At 40.9% G+C, this 20,245-nt stretch overlaps 1 protein-coding gene across 1 annotated transcript in view; it reads right to left on the bottom strand.

Moving 5' to 3' along the window:
• Positions 1-15,388, bottom strand: part of DDX10 (DEAD-box helicase 10) — a 152,966-nt gene extending 137,578 nt beyond the window's left edge. Inside the window, exons 1-9 of the mRNA XM_058825224.1 lie at positions 15,193-15,388; positions 10,811-10,871; positions 10,447-10,577; positions 8,804-8,962; positions 8,228-8,348; positions 6,923-7,112; positions 4,778-4,904; positions 3,326-3,488; positions 1,987-2,071 (exon numbers count right to left, since the gene is read on the bottom strand). Of these exons, the coding sequence (XP_058681207.1) occupies positions 1,987-2,071; positions 3,326-3,488; positions 4,778-4,904; positions 6,923-7,112; positions 8,228-8,348; positions 8,804-8,962; positions 10,447-10,577; positions 10,811-10,871; positions 15,193-15,378 (1,223 nt within the window). The 5' untranslated portion in view covers positions 15,379-15,388. The remainder of the gene's footprint in view (positions 1-1,986; positions 2,072-3,325; positions 3,489-4,777; positions 4,905-6,922; positions 7,113-8,227; positions 8,349-8,803; positions 8,963-10,446; positions 10,578-10,810; positions 10,872-15,192) is intronic.
• Between the last annotated feature and the right edge of the window lie 4,857 nt (positions 15,389-20,245).

Below are 20,245 nucleotides of genomic sequence, written 5' to 3'. Positions count from 1 at the left end.
GCATATTTACTTATTGCACAGCACTTACTTAAGATTATTAGACATGTCCCTTGTTTTATTTTCAAATATTTATTTCATGCTATAAAGTTTCCTAAACAAATTTCCTTCAAGGACTGTTTTACCTTAAGGATGGAGACAGCCTGTATGTTTCTTCAAAATGAATGCCCAGTATAGGCAGAACCTGCTGATCCTTGTTTGAGATTAGGAAACAGAAAATACCCATGAACATGAAGCTTTTCCTACAGAAAAGCTTTTTTTTTTTTTTATTTTCAGTCAACACCCTCCAGCTCACACAACTTACCAGGTGTACCCTCAATTTCTCAGTAAGGTCTCCCTACTGAAAGATTGGCATAGAAGGAAATGTAATCTACAGCCCAGTAAGGCATCCAGCAGAGTCCACAGTCCCTGAGACAGACACCCTGCCCCAGTTTTCTGTCTAAATCTGTCCCTGGAGCAATCACAGAAGGCTGCACTTAAGAGGCCACTGAAGACAGACCCTTAAGGTTGCCAGGCTAAAGTCCTCTCAGAGGACATTTGAATAAAAGCATTATAACAAAGAGGAGTTGTTTGGCTTTGCACCTCTTTAGAGCTTCTTCCCCATGCTAAACTTGGTTAAAATTGCTCTTCTCAGCTCCTAACGAGAATAGGGAAAAGGCCTGAGGATTCCAACTCCAGGAAGGTGCTTTAACTGAGTGACATGGTGCAGAAAGAGCTCAACCAGTATCCTAAACCCTGCCAATTAAACAGTCCCAAATACATTGTTTTCCTTCCATGATGACAGCATGCCATAAAGACAAAATTACAAGCCTTCTGTGGAAGCCACACAGGATTAAAAAAAATTTAACACAACTCTAACCAAGCCCATATGCTTTTTCCTCAATTGGTATGCATTAGATTACATCTAAATTTTAAATTAGCAAAATAGCTACGTGTTTTATCTAACTATATACAACACTCGCTGACTTTAAATTACTTTGAAAAAAAACTGTCAATGAACAAAAATTTATCATTCCCTTCTACCACAGCACAGAAGATCAGAAAACTGAGCAGAGAGACAGAATGGGGCAGAAATGCTGCCAATTACAATGAAAACATGGCTAAAACATCTACACTTTGGAGTGCTGAAAGTGCATTGGCATGGTACAGTCACCAAAACTTACAGCCTTCTAATCTAGGAATACAGATCTCAAATTCTTACAGTGCTGAAATCCTACTCTAAGCAACTACTCTGTCATTAGGTTTGACAACTGCCTATATTGCAAGCTCTACTACAAACAAATTAAATTAGAGACAAGGCCTTGCATTTCATCCTTCAGATAATTGCATGAGGTTTTTGATCTCCTGAATTATATGCAGTAACAGCTTCTGTTTCACTTAAAAATCTACTTCAGAGATGAAGGACCTGGTTTACAACAGTGTATCTGGGTAACTCCCATCATAAAAGCTTAGCCAGAAATATTTTAACTAAAGCTATGCTTAAGTATATAATTCCACAAAAGACTTAGAAAATTAAAAATTTAACCTGTAATTAACATTTGATTCCTTCCTCTCAAGTTAAAATAAGGAAGAAATAGTTACATTCTTTTGAAGAGTCTTCACAAAGAAATTAGATCCACAGTGTAAAACACTATTTATCTGTAAATGTCAGTAGCAAAACAAGCTTTTCCACTCACACACACAAACACTAAACTCATCCTTTGAGGCAATCCTGCCAAGGGAAAAAGGTTTTCTATTTCCTTCAATAATTGTTCCTAATCAGATGGAACAATCAGGGATATCTTTGTCTGCTGTAAGAAGTCTCAGAAGCTCACTAAGAAATTATTAAGTTAAATCATTACTCCTAACTAATCAAAAGGGTCTCTTAGTGATAACTTTTCTTTCTAATTTATATCTTAATTTTGTTCAAGTAAATCTTTAGCCAGTGATTCTGTCCCTACAGAGATCTTGTTGTAAACATTAAAATACTCATGAAAAGTGAAAACAAACCTGGCTGTTCTTCCCACTCTGTGGATATATGTGTTTGCATCTTCTGGACAATCAAACTGAATGACCCAATTCACTGCTGGAAAATCTGTGTAAAGAAAAAAATACAAGTAATTTCACTGGACTCAAACCCTCCTATGCAAGAGCATTAATTCCTGTAAGAACCACCACCTGGACCCATTTACAGACATTAGTGCAACCTCTGAAATGTTGCATGCATTAGCATGCATAAACAATCATTCTCTTCATCAAAGAAAGTTAAATTAATTGTGTGTTCATTTCCCAAATTATGACAGTGCAATGAATGGAACATAATTTCACACTTGACAAGAATAGACATGTTTTGTATCACACAGATGATAAAACACCCTATGGTTAACAATTATATAACAATATCTGACCCACTTTTAATCCTCACTGTTAATATGCTACACCACTGGGGTCTGAAGTTAGCTGTGGTGAGACTGCATCACTTCAGCTGTCACACACAGAAATACAACAGCCCCTCTTAAAGCTGAGAGGAGGTGACCAAGCCTGACAAAAGTCAGCCTTGACTGTGAATGGTATTAATAATAAGCATTTTCCAACCACTGCACTTCACTCAGCAGCATGCTCTGCACTGAAACCAAATCTGCAGCTACACAGTATTCCAGAATTATACCCACACTAAACCAAACTAACCACACCCAAATTAGATAGGCATTGGTGAGATTTCAGCAGTATGGAAGGTATGAGTACCAGTTTCATTCCTGACTTCAGTTTTCAGAACACCTTCTTTCTTTTTGTAACACAGTGACTAAACCTCACATTTTGGACAACAGAGTTTGCTATCTCAAAGAATGACTGGACTCTTGAAAAGTCTTGTGTTATACTTAAATGCCTTCAAGAACTAAAAGAAAAAGATTTATTTTACCCTCATTTATTTTTCTGTCTCCTTATCAATACAGTCCTACAATGCCACTCATCTATCAGACATTAAAATTTCAGGTTTCCATTTCCACATATCAGTAGGTTAGCAATTTTTCATATACTTTGAAATAACCCACAGGATACAAGCATATCAGAAATACTTAAAACTGCTGGAATCTTGCCTTACAAGTAAAAAATACATCATTGATACACCACTGTTTACCTACCACATGTTTCTCTTGGATAAACAGAAAATACAAGAACAGACAAAAAGGGCCACTTCAGTAAAGAAACAGCAGAACTCTAAGAAGCATCTCTATTTTGAGCTCCTAAGCAAACTACAGCTTCATTTTTCAAAAACTGGGTCAGTCTTCAGAGTATAAAGTCTGATAAAGCCTCAACAGGTTTAGCTGCTGCTCCTGTGGGTACCTACCCAGGCCACGAGCTGCGATATCTGTAGCGAAAAGCACTGCTGCCTTTTTCCGAACAAAACAAGTGTAGACTTCCATTCTCTTCATCTGCTGCTGCTTGCCATGGAGTGCCAGGACAGGAAGACCAGGCTGAAGCTTACAGAACACTCTGAACAGATACTGAACCTACCCAGCAAATCAAGGGGGCAAAGGATTACCACGCACTGTTAAACAAGTTAAGATCATATACAGTGTATATAGCAACTGAAACTGTACATCAAATTAAATAAACTTTTCTCCACATCAGAGAAAAAAGATGTTGAGATCTTGTTACACAACCAGGTACTAAAAGATGAAAGCAATTGTGGCAAAAGACTGCCAGGCCTTTTGATGGCATTTCCTAAAGGAAACCAGAGTAGGTAACAGCAAGAACAACTTGGGACGTGAGTACTTAGGCTGTATGCAAAGGAACAAAGTCCATCTGAAAAGTCCATGAGAAGCACTTCTTTTAGACAGTACTGGAGGGGTGCTGTGTTTTATACTGCAACTTAAATATCAGTCTACAGTCTCATTTTACTATTTCAAGTTTCAACATGTTCATAATAAAATCAGCCTGTTTACTCTTACCTACAGTACCCATGATGCAGCACTGTTTTACAGTAGGCAGCTACCTAACATCTTTTTAAGAAAGTAGTTAAATAAATTGTGTATACTGCAGAACAGCTGCAGCTCCAAAAATTTCTGTACAACTAAGCCAACCACTTCAGTGCCACCAGTCAACTGCAGAACAACAAAAATATCACCACCTCTTGCACAGGTGAAAGAACTGCAATGAATATTTACTAGGCCATTGGAAAATGGTCCATTATTGTAAAATACTAGCCTTGTATTACATTAGTAAGCAATACCTGCATTGTAAAATACTTGATACATGCAGTAGTTATAGGTACAAATACCTGTGCCAAACAAACACATGCAAATAGCTTCAACAGAATGGTCCCAGGACACTTATAAAGCAGGTATTTGAAGGATTACTTGCTACGTAAGAAAAACCTTTGCCAGTGCTATTTCACAATCACACCTTCTCAAACAGGCCCATTTAAAAGCTTGTAAGGAAAGCAAGTAAAATTACTGAAATACTTTGTAATCTAACTGTGAAGCATGTCAAAAGACAGAACTGAAATAGCTGGGCCTTACTGACATTAACTTTTAGCATTCATTTTGAACAGCAGACCACAAAAGTGGCTGAGAACACTCAGGTCTCCAGAACCTTCCTGCACTGAGCCTGGGTCACTGAATTGCCTTGGAGCCAGGTCCTGAATGACACACAGCAGTAGGTGATGTTTTGCTCCTCCAATTTCCTGTAGCAAATTAGCCCACAATCTCACCTCTCTAATGCATTGATACCTATATGAATATGTTCATTTTATCATTTTTTAAATTCTGGGATAGAAGGAGGAAGAGAAAAAACATACCTCTTTACAGCTTGCAAAAAACACAATGCTCTTCTTTTTCAAATGAGTTCTCAGGAAAGAGTATAACATGTTTACTTTTTGCTGAAGCTCACAGACAACATAGTTCTGATCCAAAGTTGCTGGGGTACTAAAGAAGGAGAAAAAAAAAAAAAAAAAACATATCAAAAAAGTTCATTTAGATAAATCACAGAAATGTCTCACCTTTCATTTAAGCCAAGAGTGTCTTATACATACTCAGAAAAAGAAGAAGAGAAAAGGAATCAGGCTGGAAAGCTCTCCCCCTTTGAGAAACAAGTCTTATCAGCTTCATTTGAAAGCTACATCAATTCCCTTATTAAAAGCCAGTGGGGAAGGAAATATGACTTTTGACGTTACTTCTAAATTCATTTACTTCCAGCAAGGCAAACTTTCCATGTCTAAGCAGCGACATTCAAATTGCCTTGACTTAAAATACAGTTTTATCTATTAGTCCTATTAAAGCATCATTTCTGCTCAAGGCAATGTCAAAGCAGAGTCTAATCACGCACAAAAAGAGAGCATTGATGTACTTTTACTGATTACACTGAGATGCAAAGTGACTTTCTAAAGCTCTGAATTGTCATCTGAACTCACATTTCTGTTCTTAAAAGCAGAAATAAAAAAAAAAGAAAAATTATTTGGGATATTTGCCCTTAAAACACATCTAAATGCTGATCTCCCTTGACTTCACCCTAAACAGACTGTGGGTATTCAAAATTACCTTTCTAAGGTGGTCACTTGGGAGGATGAAATTAGAAGTTTTTATTCTGCTATTTAATTTGAATTACACCACAGCACTTTTTGCTTTCTACGTCTTTCAGAGGAAATTGCTTTTATAAGGCAATAACCTAAGGCAGTAAACTCTAAAACAAATTAATACTTACCTTTCTTTTAATTTGGTTTGTTATCTAATTGCATTCTCCCAAATATTTAAAAAAATTAAATGTACTTTAAAATAGACTTCACTGAACATGGGAGATCTGTGAAATAGATAGTCTCCAAAATGAAGACTGCATACAAGGCTTGTACATTCTCTTCTGATAAGAAGGTATTACCAATCTTGTTTTTCTGGCAATCATGTTTATTTAAGATGCCTTTGATAGTATTACTGATTTTAAAAAAGGTATTTGAAATACAATACAAAGATAATCAAATCAAATAGTAAAAACTTCTTCAAGATTCAATTGCATGGTTCTGCCATGCATTTTCCTGATGGTTTCTTGTTTGCTCCCAGGAAAACCATTTTTATCTCTGTGCTTCACCTTTCTCCTGCATCTTACATATGGAAATACGTGCATATTTCAGAGAAAAGCAGAAAAAGAATCATCCATGCTCATAAGTAATTTGACACTCGATCGAGCCCACAGAAATGCAAAATAACATTCTTCATTTGGATTTCAAAAGAAAATTGTGCCAAAAAGCAACATTCATTCAGTGATACATTACATTTTTTGAGCATGGCACACCATATACTTCCCTTCCAGCAAGGACCTCCCATCCAACTCCTAACTGTAAGGCAGAACAAATCTATTTTGTGCACACAGGGCCAGAGCCCTGAACATGCATAGAAAACACAGCACATCAGGAAGCCACAGGAGTTACCACACATCAACTAACAGCAAATGCTTTCTTTTGGGCACCTAATACTGAATACACAAGCAAGACTGCCATTCTGCACTTTCCCAAGAGGAAAGCATATCCTTGGAAAGCCAGATTTACAAATGACACACAGACAAACTATCTGTGGTGGTTTTGCACAGTAAGCACCCACATGTGGGAGGCAAGGATGCTGAACAGCAGAAAAGGAGTTACTCAGAACTGAGTGCGGCTAGACGCAGCACACTGGCTATAATCCACTCTGCAGTTTCCTCCTGAGGAAAAGAATTTCCAGACTGAGAAGTTGCCTGAGGAGTCAAGACAAGCACAGGTTCAGCCTCCCTGCAATGATTCAGTCAGAACTAGTCCCCCCTGGATATATCTTGCTTTCAGGAAGGCACACAGCAGGATCAGACACCGATCCAGTGACGGACGCACAATGCTACCTCTGATTCAGAGAACTGTCAGAGCAGCAGTTAAATAGGATCACTATCTAACCCTCCCCAGGGTGAAAAAAAAATCCCAACATACCTGAATTTGGCTTTCTCATGAACCCAAACATATTCTGGATCTTTCAGACTCAGCCGTGCAAGATCCTTCACAGATTTTGTTTGTGTTGCAGAAAAAAGCAAGGTCTGGCGTTTCTTAGGTAGATTTTCTATGATTGCATTCATTGTATCAGCAAACCCCATGTCTAGAATTCTGTCAGCTTCATCAAGAACTGGATTGAAAGATAAATTTGACAAAAAACTGGGTTTAGATTTATTTATTTTTAAAAAATCTACATTAAATCCATGTAGCACAAAATTCTCTCTGTACTTAAAATGCAGAGATTAAATTAACTACTGTACATGACAGGAATTTCTTTAGATATCCCTGTACTTCATAAAACATGTTTTTAAAAATACCTGCAACAGAAATCATAGCATTTCCCATAATCTATGCACTACAGCCCTCAGTTTCACATGGAGAAGGAAAAAGATCAGCATCTCAAGTGAAGAGTTTGGCAATTTGCAAACAGACTCCCTGGCCTTTTACTGAAATAAAAGCACAGAACGTAAAACAATGTTGTAGTATTTGTGACAGAGCAAAACACTCTCCTGTACCTAAGCTGAATTTACCATTGAAATATAGGGTATAGCACAGAGACAAAGCTTTAAAAGAGCTTACATTTAATGCAATTCTTGTCTGTCATGAATTGTACTAAGTGTAGCAAGCATAATTTCACATTTTATCAGCTTCATTAGCTTCTAAATTGCTTTTAAGCTCCTCAAGCTATGCTGATTATGCAGTTCTTAGAAGCTGGCAAACCTTTTCATTACACTGAAAATTTTTGTTCAGGCTGGAAAGATGAAAACAAATAATGGTAACAATGCAAACAAAAGAATAAAAGGAGCGGAAATCTGTCTTAAAACACAAAGAAAATGTTTTCTAGAACTGGTCCAAAATACACACACTGCAATGGATATCCTATATAGCTAGTCAATTATCATGTCAGGAAAGACACAAGAGCCACACCCAGAAAGGTAAGTTTAGCATTAGTTAAGACAAATGTAAAAGATTATATGGGGCACTACATTGGGGTTTGGGTTCCTTACTAAATCCCCTGCTTCTTTTCATCCTAGGGATGGCATGCTCATCAACTGCTTCAGATAGAGTACACACAAGAAAGGGATTTTGCTGTTTTCTAATTCAATCTGAACACGTGCAAGTTTAAATGCCATTTCATCTACATAACATGACAAGAATAAACTTTTTATGCAAAGAAGTGCTGCATACAATTATGAGCTGTTACAATATATTCCTGAGTACTTTCAAGTACATAAAAAAACTTACTCAACATTTGCAAATCAGATGCATAGAAATATGATGTTTCATCCATGTGCTGTAAAAGCCGTCCTGGAGTGCAAATCAGCATATTTATGTGGTGGATTCTTTCAGACTCCTCTTTCAGATCCTGAAATAGAGTTAATCCATCTTAGCTCTAGTTGCTCAGACTAGAAGTCCAGTACCAGAAACAGTTCGGCCAGTTTAACCTATTAACAGCTCTTAGAAAGAATAGCCAAGGAGCAGCTTTCCCCTTCCCACAGATATGCCACCATCTCTTCAGCATGTTCATATCTGTGGCTTGAGGAAAAGGTATTTCAGAGTAATCTAAATTAAGAGGATAGTCCTGGAAGACTTAGCAGGAAGGTCCATCCAGCCATGGACACTGCAAAGACTTTAAATATGCCTCAAAAGGCTTCAGAAAAGACACAGAATACACACAAGAAAATAGTGGGTCACTGATGGGTTCCCATTAACCACTCTCCTCCTTGACTTTCCAAGCCCAGGGTTTCCTTCCTTAACTAGCACTTAATGCAGCACTCAACTATGCTTCCACACAGCAAACCCCAAGAGAGGGACACACACCTTTCCTCCAATGATAAGGCCAGCTGAGAACTCATGATTCTTCCCCACTTTGCGCAGAACCTTGAAGGTTTGATAGGCCAGCTCCCGGGTAGGCGAGATGATCAGCACCCCCAGGCCATCAGCTGAAGTCCACTGCTGCCGATAGAGGAGCTCCAAAGCCTGAAAGAAGTGACCATGTTATCACCACAAAAATCTCACAAGGAAAATGTGCAATAAGTTGGTAGCAAAGTGTAATTTAAAAAAAATAGACAAAGCCACATTAATTAAAATAATGATATGAAGAAACATCAGTGCACACTTTACATGGTTGATGATATATAAATTCTAACTAATGGTAATGACACTTGCTGTTAAGCAAAATTTTCCAGTACCAACCTAAGACAGACAGCAATGAGTGGAAAATCATAAACACTTCACTGCACAATTAATCCTACTCTGCTAAATTACCCCATTTATATGATAATAGGAATCAGTACAGAAAAACATGAGAAATTCCTCTGCTCATAAGGTTTTGTGGGAACCAGGGGTACAGTGAGCACCTGGAAGAACACTAATTATTGAAGCTTTAATTCTGGCTTATAGACTTGAAGCAGTCTATCCACACATTACATACAGAACGTTTAAGGTATGAATATCTGAAGCCTTCTGAAATACAGAGAGCTGGTAAGCATACTTGCACAATGAATTTTTTCCGCTCTTCAGCTCCTCTCTTAGCCCTCTTCTCTAAAACTGTTTTAAAATAAGGTTTGTAAAACTAAGTACATCTACTCTTATATTAAATAGTAATCTCACTTGTTTTTTAAATTCACAAGACTGGTGAAGCCACCTGCATTTTTTTTATTCTCTACTAATAAGATTTTTTTTTTAAAGCAGCATAAATCTTCTTTACTAGAGAGGGTATTCAAAGCACCTACTACTGTTCTCACAGTAATAGGCTCCAAAGAAATTTAAGCATACAAAAATGCAAGTAATGTTCAACAGAGTAACTCCATAAAAAAAAATTCTCCCCTTTGGGGTTTGTATCTGCTTATATGTGCACTTTAAGTACACGTCTCAACTGAAGAAATGAAATGCAGATCATGATGTTTTGAGTAAAACTGTCAGACATGAACATCCATTACAGGGATTTTCATCCCACTTTTCTGCTTGCCCCTAGAAGTGATTTCCAAGGAGTTGACAGGAAGTCCACAATCACTAAGGTTAACTTTGTTATGTAAGGTCCAAATTGTAACATTTTAAAGGAGTGAAAACCAGTCATTAAAAAAACTAAGGAACTGAAAATCCACCATTCTGTTACATACAGCTAGTTTTAAAATGCCAGAAAAATTGGACAAGTAGAATTGCACCAGGAAAGCATTGCTGAGAGAACAACCAAGCACTTTCTAGATCACACAGGGTCTACTAATGTAAGGATCAAAATGAAACTTGTAAGTCGCAGAATATTCCTGGCACAAAAAATACACTTCTTTCAGAAGCTCAAGCAGCTTTATTCAATTCCTAAGTATCTTGGCTTTCCTGAAACAGATCAGTTGGATTTTAACTTTTCTCCTTTTCTCTCAGGATCTACTAATGTAAACTGACTGACATCAGTATTTCAGAGATAACGTGGTTTGGATAGAAATAGAAGGATGTAAATCACTTACTGGAACAATAAAAGCCAACGTTTTGCCCGATCCAGTCTTCGCAGCTCCAAGTACATCCTTCCCTTGTAAAGCCAAACCTATGGTCTGCCTCTGAATCTCTGTTACCACACGATACTGAGATTCCTGCAGTCCTGGTATTTGCAGGGTGGGAAGAGAGAGGGTGGGAGGGGAAGAGGAACAAAAAAAGAAGAAAGAAAAAAAGCTATTCAATTTTGTCTGGTCCACAACTGCATTGCTCTGCTTAGAAAATGCTGTGCATGGCAATACTTACCTAAAACTTAGTTTAATGAAAAAAAAAATGTTCAGATGCAGATAAACTGTCTTTTACTTATATTATTTTTCTAAAGAAAAGTTCTGTACTCACCTTTTAGGGTTTTCTTTGACAATGGAAAATCTGAAAATCTTTGGATTTCACTTGCATTTATCTGAAACAAAATAATTTTAATCAATGCTTACAATCCAACCATAAGAGAGGAACCGAACAGCATTCTACAAGTTGGTGTTAACATTTTGTTCAGTATGACCTGATTCAAGTTAGCTAGTCAGGCAATCTATACTAGTTTGACCTAATCTAAACCACAGATTTACCATGAACTATTCAGTAAGTAATTATATACTTGAATAATGCAGGTTAATGGCACAATTTAAAGCTCAGACATCATGAAATCATTGAGAAATTTAGACTGAAGAGGACCTCAGGAGGTCCTTGGTCTACACCTTACTAGAGCCCAGATGTCCTTTTCAGATCCTAGCAGGGATTTGCTTGGGATTATATCTCATCCTCACTGCAGCATGTATTTGGGTACTCAGAGCTGCAGCAATATTACATCTACCTGACTGACAAGAGTTCACTTATGTCCTGAAGCTCACCAGATTCACCAGCCTCTAGCACTCTGTGTACTTAATTTTTTAGACCTGTCCTACAGGGTTAAAAAAATACTAAAAAAGTAGTTGATTGTCCTGGCACCTACTAACTTAATTCTCTGTATGCACCCATATGTGAGAGCTGTTAATTATACACACACACACAGCCCCCAGTAAAAAGTGTTTGAGTCCATGAGTTTGCTCAATGATTTACAAAGATGAGGTGTCAAGTAGAGCTGTTGGAAAAAATGCAGTATTTTCAAGGCTGTTCTAGCAGATGTGAACCGCTCTCACTGGCAAATTTCACAACTAATAGTAGCAGGACAAAAAAAAAACACAAAACTCAAGAAAAAATAGAGACTACTGAATTAATAAAGCCTGAAAAAGAAGCCAGACTACACAGCTTTGAATGCATACTGACTAAAATCCATGAACTGAGATTTCTAAATGTCAAACTTGGAGCTTACAACTCGTGCATTTCTAATAGGTATTGTTTATCTCTAACAAAGTGCTGAACCGAAGTCTCCCAAGCCAGGGACCAAGCAAAATAGTCTTCTGACCCTCCTGACATCTTGTGTTAACAATTCCAGAAAAGGTTTCAGATAAAGAGCTACTGAGCTGTCAGATCAGCCTTGTATCTCCTTGAAGCAGCAAGCATTTTACAGGCTCTGCCTGTTATGGAAAACTGAGAGGTTGTAGCTGTTTAAAGTATCTAAATCACAACAGCACTCTTTTCAGCCTAGGTCTCTCCAGTAAAATCAAGACAAGTAACTTAACACATGAATTTAATCTCTATAAATGAAAGATAAAAACGGGTAAAAAGTTATAATGCTCTTATAAAAACCTGGTTTTGACACATTTCAAGGCAAAGCACTAGCAAGATAGATTTCAAGCTTTCACTGTGTCCTAACAGAGCAACTAAACTTTTGCCAAACATCATTTTGGAGGAGGGAAAAAATCCTACCAGAATCACCATAAAAAAGTTCTTTTTTCGACTTTCATAAATTGGAATTCTTGACAAATACTTTCAAATTCAGTTGATAATTCCCAGTCTTACTATTCTGCATGCTAAATATTTACAACTCAGTGATGTATACAGTTTCTGGTTCATTTCAGCCAAGAGACTCTGCATAAAAGAACAGTAGGCCTACAGGAGGGAAAAGCATTTTGCTAACATCAAAAAAGAATTCACGCAATCGATTATGTGCAGCTAAAGGGATAGATTTTAACAGGTTTGTGATACATCAAATAGGCTATTGGAGCAATCTGAAATTGTTCTAAATAATTGAAGTATGTCAGTAATCAATTTCTTTTTAACTTCAGATGACTCAGTAAGAACAGATGTATTAACCAAAAAAGAAGACAAAAATATTGTTCCACTCTTCTACCCTCAACTTCTGCAAATCAATTTAAAAATCATTACAAGCATAAATCTAGCTCCTTCAAGGATGTCCAAGGGAAAAAAAGTGAGATCAGTATTGAAAATGCAAGGAATGTTGGGAAAGGCCACGTCACAAAGCTTCTTGTATTATTTCCCTGCCCTGCATATTTCCAGAAGCTGAATAATGTTACGTTGTAGCACCCTTGAACACTGAAGGTACTGATTTATTTTGAAGTCATCTCCAAATAGAAGGCATAAGGACTGATGTCTTCTGATAATCCTATTCCACATCTACATGCACCAGTGGAAAACACCACCAACTTCTACTTTTTTAGTTTGTTTCCTTGTCCAAAGTTACTACCTCTGCTCATCTGCTGGGAAGCTGTAACCATGAGCTCCCTCCAATCCCCTCCATATGAGAGCAGCCAGCTCATTTCAAATATTTCAAATATTTCAAATATTCAGCTATTCTGATCTAACTTGACTAATTTGACACCAAGCAGACTAGAAAGCATTTTTCACAAACAGCTCCCCAGCACATCAGTTAGGCCGTTAATGCTTTTCATGACCACAACTGTTTGGAATAGACCAGGTCCATCAATAGCCTGACAGTCAGGCAACAAAGTTACTGAACCAACAGAAAGCAACTCATCTATGAACATATAACACAGAAAATGGTCCCATGATATGGACACACTGAAACTAAATTTCACATTTTCCATCTATGCTTGCCATGCTTGCCATCACATGTCAACAAATGGAAAAAAAATCCAGTAACAAAGTATAATGGCTGAGTCTTCATTATTAATTTTGTCTTGTTTATGCACTGCAGTCATTCTCACACATGAAATCATGGACAGGAGGTCAAGCTGGATCATCTTGCATCCACCAACCATTCTACCACTATTCCATGCACATATAAATCTAACCCATGCACAGCCTGTGTGCCAGAGACCCCAGCCACTGTTCTTCACAGAGGAGCTCACCCAAAAGCATCCTGCTTCACTTGTCCCTAAGGGATCTGGATCATGCAGAACTCTCTGCAGACCGCTGATGATCCAAGCACATGGCATTTCTTCACAATTCTCACGCCTACTTTAACCAGATCCAGGGTAATGTGGAAGAAACACTGGAGACCCAGTGGAAAACCTTATCAGGGACCAGAAAAGACTATCTGAAGGACTGAAGACAGAAAGTTAGAAGTTCACAGGCAAGAGAATTCTGGAGCAAAAGGACAGCAAAGCCCCAGCAGAGGCGAGACCAAGAGCCCCCAGAACTATCCTAACACAAGCACACATTTACTCTTCTTAATTCTGATGAAAACATGCCTGAACATTGCCAGCCTCTTTTCTTCAACACCCCAAAAATACACACAAACACGACCTTCCACTATCCAACCCCAACCTATGCTGCCCCAAGCTGCACAATGAAGCAGAACTATCACCCATGCCCAGAAACAGATGCACATGCAGCAGTCACTTTAGTGACACAGAAACATCCATAGACATTCACATAGCCAAGCCTAGGAGTAGAGGAACACGTCATTTGTTTTCAAATAGCAAAGCAAATGATCCAGTGAAGCTCAAGAATACTAACTTGCTGAATTTTAACTAACGGAGTTAACATGACCTCTTTATGGTAACAGATGTGTTTCTTCTACATCTCTTGTCATTACTTTCTGCTCAATCAAGTTACAACCACCAAAAGTCATTACCACCCCCTGTGCCGAGTGCTGCATAACCAAGCACAACTGCCCTGCAAACTCAGCAAAAGCTGGCAGGAGGCAGAGCAGCGCCACAGGCAGCACACATCTAACCCGTTATTCACAATTACAGCGCTTTCCACCCATCAGTGTGATCGGTGACTATCCAAAGCTGACTATTCCAAAGCTGACTATCTCCCGCAGGAATTCAAGGGACTCTGAGAAACAAAACCAACACCACTCACTTCAGGTCTCGCATTCAAACACCTATTTCCTGGCTTGAGGCTAAACATCACATTCATTCATACTGATGGTTTGCCCGCCGTGCGTTTTCTACGGAGACAAACGTGCGCTATCTCCAACACGGAGATATCCACGTTGCATGGTGATAAGGGCCAAGCGCCGCTGGTTACAACCTGCCCCAGCCTCCTCCTCCTCGCTGCCCTTTTAACCACTAACTCCCCCGCCCGAGGGTCCCACTGCCCCCAGCTCCACAGCCCGTACAGTCAGCTCCACCAAAACCCCTGAACTGCGGCTGCCGGTCCCTGCTCCTCTGCCTGGGGATAAGAACAGGGCTCCATCCCGACCTCGTGACAGTGAGAGCCCGCTGCCCACCGCAGAGCAGTGCCACCTAGCACACCTCCTACCTACGGGCACCTCCAACACCCCTGCGACCATGGACCTACAGACACCATCCCTCCTCCTCCTCCCGGTTCTGTCCACACACACGCCACACGAGGAAGGAGCCGCTGTTTCACAGACCGCCCCGCACAGCCCCTGGCTCCCGGCCCGGCCGTACCTCGGGGTAGCGCTGCACCAGGCGGCCGATGTTCTCCCGCTCCACCTGCCACTCGGGCCGCTTCCTCTCCTTGCGCTGCAGCCGCAGCCTCTTCGTCCGCCGGGTGTATTTCTTCTTCCAGCGCTCGAAGCTGCGCACGGGGTCCATGGCGGCCGCCGCGGCCCCGCCGCCGCCGGGCCGGCCCATGCCGCCCCTCCGCCCCGCGTGGGTCGCGCACGCCGGGCCGGGCGCAGCCGGAGCGCGTCACTCCCGGGGCGGCGCCGCCGACAGGCACCGCCCCGGCCCGGCCTCCGCCAGGGTGGGAAGTGTGGAACCCAAAGAAGGACTTCGTGCCGGAGCGAGGAAATTACTGCAAATTACTGAAAGAGAAAAAGAAAATAAAGCCTTAATAGAAAAGGGGTATGTGTTGAGTGCTGGCATAAATTTTGTCCGCAGCAATGTGATGGTGTGGAGGAATCACAAAATCATAGAATGGATTTGCTTGAAAAGGACCTTAAAGATTATCCAGTTGCAGCCTCTCTGCTGTGGGCAGGGGCACCGTTCGCTACACCAGGTGGTTCAAAGCCCCATCCACCCTGGCCTCGGACACTTCCAGGGACTGGGCATCCACCGCTTCTCTGGGCAGCCTGTTCCCGTGCCTCACCGTGCTGACAGTGAAAAATTCCTTCCAAATGTCTAATTTAAATCTGCCCTCTTTTAGTTTGAATACATTCTCCTTGATGTATCTCTACCTGCTCTTGAGAAAAGTCCCTCTCCAGCTTTCTTGTAGGCCCCCACCAGGTACTGAAAGGCTACAGCTAGGTCACCCCAAAGCTTTCTCTTTTCCAGACTGAACTATCCCAATTCTCTCAGCCTTTCTTCAGAGGAGAAGTTCTCCATCCCTCTGATCATCCCAGTGTCCTTCTGTACTCCAGCAGGTCCCTGTCCTCCCTGTGCTGGTGCCCCAGAGCTGATGCAGCCCTGCAGTGGGCTCTGAGCAGAGCAGAGGGGCAGAATCCCCTCCCTGGCCCTGCTGCCCACCACTGGATGCAGCCCAGGACACGTTTGGCTCTCTGGGCTCTGGGAGCACACTGACAGCTCATGGCCAGCCTCTCATCCTCCAGCACCCCCAGATCCTTCTCAGCAGGGCTGCTCTCCCTCTGTTCACCCCCAGCCTGTGTTCATACCAGAAGTTGCCCATGCCTATGTGGAGCACTTTGCACTTGGTGCATTTAAACCTGGTGAAAGTCCCACAGGCCCAGTTCTCAAGCTTGTCCGGCTCCCTCTGGATGGCATCCCATCCCTGAAGTGTGTCAGCCACATCACCCAGCTTGGTGTCATAAGCCCCTTTTTAGATACTGGAAAGCTATTATAAGGTCTCCCTGGAGTCTTCTCTTTCCAGCCTAAACAGCTCTCTCAGCCTGTCTTCATAGGAGAGGTGCTCTGTCACTCTGGTCATCTTTCATGGCCTCCTCTGGACTTATTCCAACAGCTCCATGTATTTCTTGTCCTGAGGACCCCAGAGCTGGAATGAGTACTCTGGAGCTGGAATCAGGAGGAAGAACTCTGTGGCAAGGCTGTTAATGCTTTGTTTGCTTATTCGGTACAAGGGAAAACTGAGAAATTTGGAAAAATCAAAACTCAGTTGAAAGGCATAGAGTGGAGCTCATGTTTAAAGTGCTGGGTTTAAGCTCTGACATCGCTTTGACCCTTCATAATACAGCTGTAGTCAGCCTTAATGGCCTTGGCTCAGAGCCTTGAACTATGCAAAGGGTTGGCAGAAAGTCACAGGGAAAACCACAAACAGACAAAGTTGTCCTACACTGCATGGTGTAAGGCTGGTGTCTGTAAGAGGCACATATCTCTCAACAAACTGGATTTAAGCACCCTGCAGATTTATATTACACTATCTTTACGTTCACCAATTTTTAACCCCTCCCAACGGGAAGGTCTGCATTGCTCTGCAGTTGTTCAGCGGTCAGAAACAATTTGCTGAGTGAGCTTTAGCCCTTCATCAGCACACGGAATTCAAAACAAAAACAGGCTGTGGAATTATTGTGCCACATCAGGAAAAGAAAATTGCAAACATATTTATGCAATGGCATAAGACGGAAGTAAACACCTTGATGAGGGGAACAGTGAAAGACTCCCAAAATAATTGCTGTCTCTGATGAGGGTTTGGAATTCCAGAAAGCCAAGGGAAAAGGGAGTGTCTCTTAATTAGCTCCACTTTTGCCATACATATGTTGAGTGTATCGCTGAACGATGTTTTCCCTCTTCCCTGAGATCAGGGAAACCTATGATCATAGAAATGTTTGGTTTCCCTTTAAAATCCATGAAGTTACTAATTTCAGCAGGGAATGGAAATATCTCCTTTAAGTATGCCCCAGGGAGATCTCTTCACCCAGGTACAGCTTTGAATGCAATGTTTTTTTCTAGGGGTTTATTGCTGTGCAAATGAATAAGTATTCATAAATAAACCTGAAGGTTTTATTCTTGAAACAAAAATAGTTTTGTCCAAAACTACCTGATAAAAAGCTGTTTGCAGGAGGTGCTGATCCACCCTGAAGGATGTGCTTTGGGTGATGGCTCATGTTTCCCACAGTTACAACACATTACCGTGATATATCAAACAAAGTCCCAATCTAGCACAGTCAGACTGTCACAGGGCTCAGCTGCCAGTTTAGGCATTTTATGTCTGCCTGTAATAGAAAAACATCCAAGCAAAAAGCCTCCTGTCCCTCCTGTCCCAGCACTGGAGTAAGTTTACTCTTTTCCTGAGTAAATGTACAGTAGAAGTGTTGTGTTTGAACATGCTGGCTTTGCTCACCTGGTCTGTGTTTTGCCTGCAGGGCTCATCTCTTTCATAACAGAACAGCAGCAGTGGTCTGTGAGTCATGACAGACATAAATCCTCAATGAAAAAGAAAAAGTAAAATCATATCTTGCTGTCCTGTTTCTAAAACAACTTTTTATGCTACTGTCATGAACGCTTTGAAGAGGTTCTGAAAAGCATGAAAGCATGCTGAGGCTTTTTTAATAATTAATTTGCTCATTCACAGTATGAGGTAAAATGCTGGATGGAGCTCCAGGCTGGAGGTCTGGGAGCCTGCAAGGGCTCTGGAACTGCCCTTCTAATTTCTCTGGTCCTCTCACTGTGAGGGGCCTGCTTGAGAAACAGTCAGGGGTTTGTGAAAGTTTCTCTTTTATACAGGAACAAACTCTACCTTGTAAAATTTCTAATAAGACATTTAAAATTTCAGTTGCCTTGTAATAGTACTATCCCTAAAACTGTGGCAAAACCAGAGGTCCTTCTGAGAGAGATTGAGGGAGATTCAAATAAATTATTCAAGCACAGTTGTTTTCTTGTAATTTGAAGAAATGGAGTACAGCTATAACAATAAAAGTAGCAAAGCCCTATACACAACCACAGAGAGGAAGGCAGCAATTTTTCACTTTAAACAAGACCTATTTTAGGAACAGTCATTCTCCGTAGAGTTCACTTTCATGCATACTCAATCTTTCCTACTCATGAGTACAAACGCGTGTGTTTTGAAAGTTCTTTATGGTGAGGAGGACAAGGGGCACCAAGTATCAAGGTCAGGGCCCTGAGGGCACTCATAGACCTTAATGGCCCTGACCAGCCTCACCTCAGTCCTCCTCCTGCACCCTGGCACAGCTCCACCCTGCAGCTTCAGGGCCTGTCTGAGTTATGTCACACGTCATGTTGGTCCCCATCCCCAGCTCAGCCATGGCCGTGCCTGTCCTTGGCGATAGATCCCACTGGCGGGGACCCAGAGCTGCAGAATGACTTCCTGGCTTGACCTCCATCCTGCTTTGTCACTGTGGACATGCCCAGTCATCAGTGACTGTATCTGACCCTCATTATGGCCACCAGAGCTCATCCTGATCCTCATCCTTATCCTGTCCCTGACCAGGAACTGATTTTTCCAGCTTGACCTTGGACCTGCTTCAGATGTGTTTGATGAGTTGGACTCTTGGTTGACCACAGCTGCCAGCTGTGAGCACACACTGCTCCCTCACTCAGGGGCTGTGTTACCAGGCTGAGATCCTGGCTCTTAGGGAGCAGCCAGTCCTGGCTGTGCCCTGACAATCAAGCCCTTGTCACTTTGTCTGGGTTCATCCTGAATGGTGACAATGGTTCACAGTCTCTGGTATCCTTAATATTCTTTCTTGAGAAAACCTCAGGGCCAAGCTGAGTTGTACCACACAGCTATGGAACTGTGTTTCATGGGGCTTTCTTCATGCCAAGGATTTAGAACAGTTGGTCCAACACCCAGATGTTGCCAAATTTCCATTCTTACCTATATTCCTTCTTGCATTTTTTGGTTGGTCATAATCTGTTGCAGGTGCATCACTCCCTGCACTCCTGCTCTACCATTTCTCCTGGTGCCTCATGCAGCCACATAGACTCTCATTCACATACCACATACCCCAGTTAAATATTTCCTCTGCAAATCTCTACAGGAATTTAAGGTAAGTAAAGGTTGATTTTATTTGATAATAATATTTTAAAATTATCACTGTGTTTAAGTTAGACTTTGGCATTCACATTAAATCCTTGATTGTTTTATACTAACATGCTTACTTTCCATTTTCTACACCATTTTGTTTATATACCTAAAGAAGTAGTCAGTGAACCAGAGGATGTGACTCTTGAAGGACCATTTGTCAGTGAGATACAACTAAAGCCCTTCTCAATAAAACAATCACATGCTAGGAGAATTTCCTCAATGGCTCTCAGCACCCTTATCTTCCAAGGCTCACTTGCTGTGCTTCAGGAGATTTGAGAGAAAGCACGTGAGAATATTCTGCCTGAGTGTCTCTGAATGAGACACCCACAGTGAAAGGGTGGATCTTCAATGTAATATTTGCACTACTACATGTAGATTCAGAGCAGTTTGGAAAAAGTATGGAAATGGCAGTCAGATTTGTAAGTTATTTTTAACAGAGGTAATGTTCCTATCAGACATTATTACGAAATTTTATCTGTCCAAAGGATGGACAATATGACATAGAAAAATTATAATCTCACTTGGAAAAAGAAAAATCAC

Source organism: Ammospiza caudacuta, chromosome 2 (genome assembly GCF_027887145.1).
Source record: "Ammospiza caudacuta isolate bAmmCau1 chromosome 2, bAmmCau1.pri, whole genome shotgun sequence".
NCBI classification, from domain to species: domain Eukaryota; kingdom Metazoa; phylum Chordata; class Aves; order Passeriformes; family Passerellidae; genus Ammospiza; species Ammospiza caudacuta.
The sequence above is the reverse complement of the archived record's forward strand: the minus strand, read 5'-3'. Positions and strand labels throughout refer to the sequence as shown.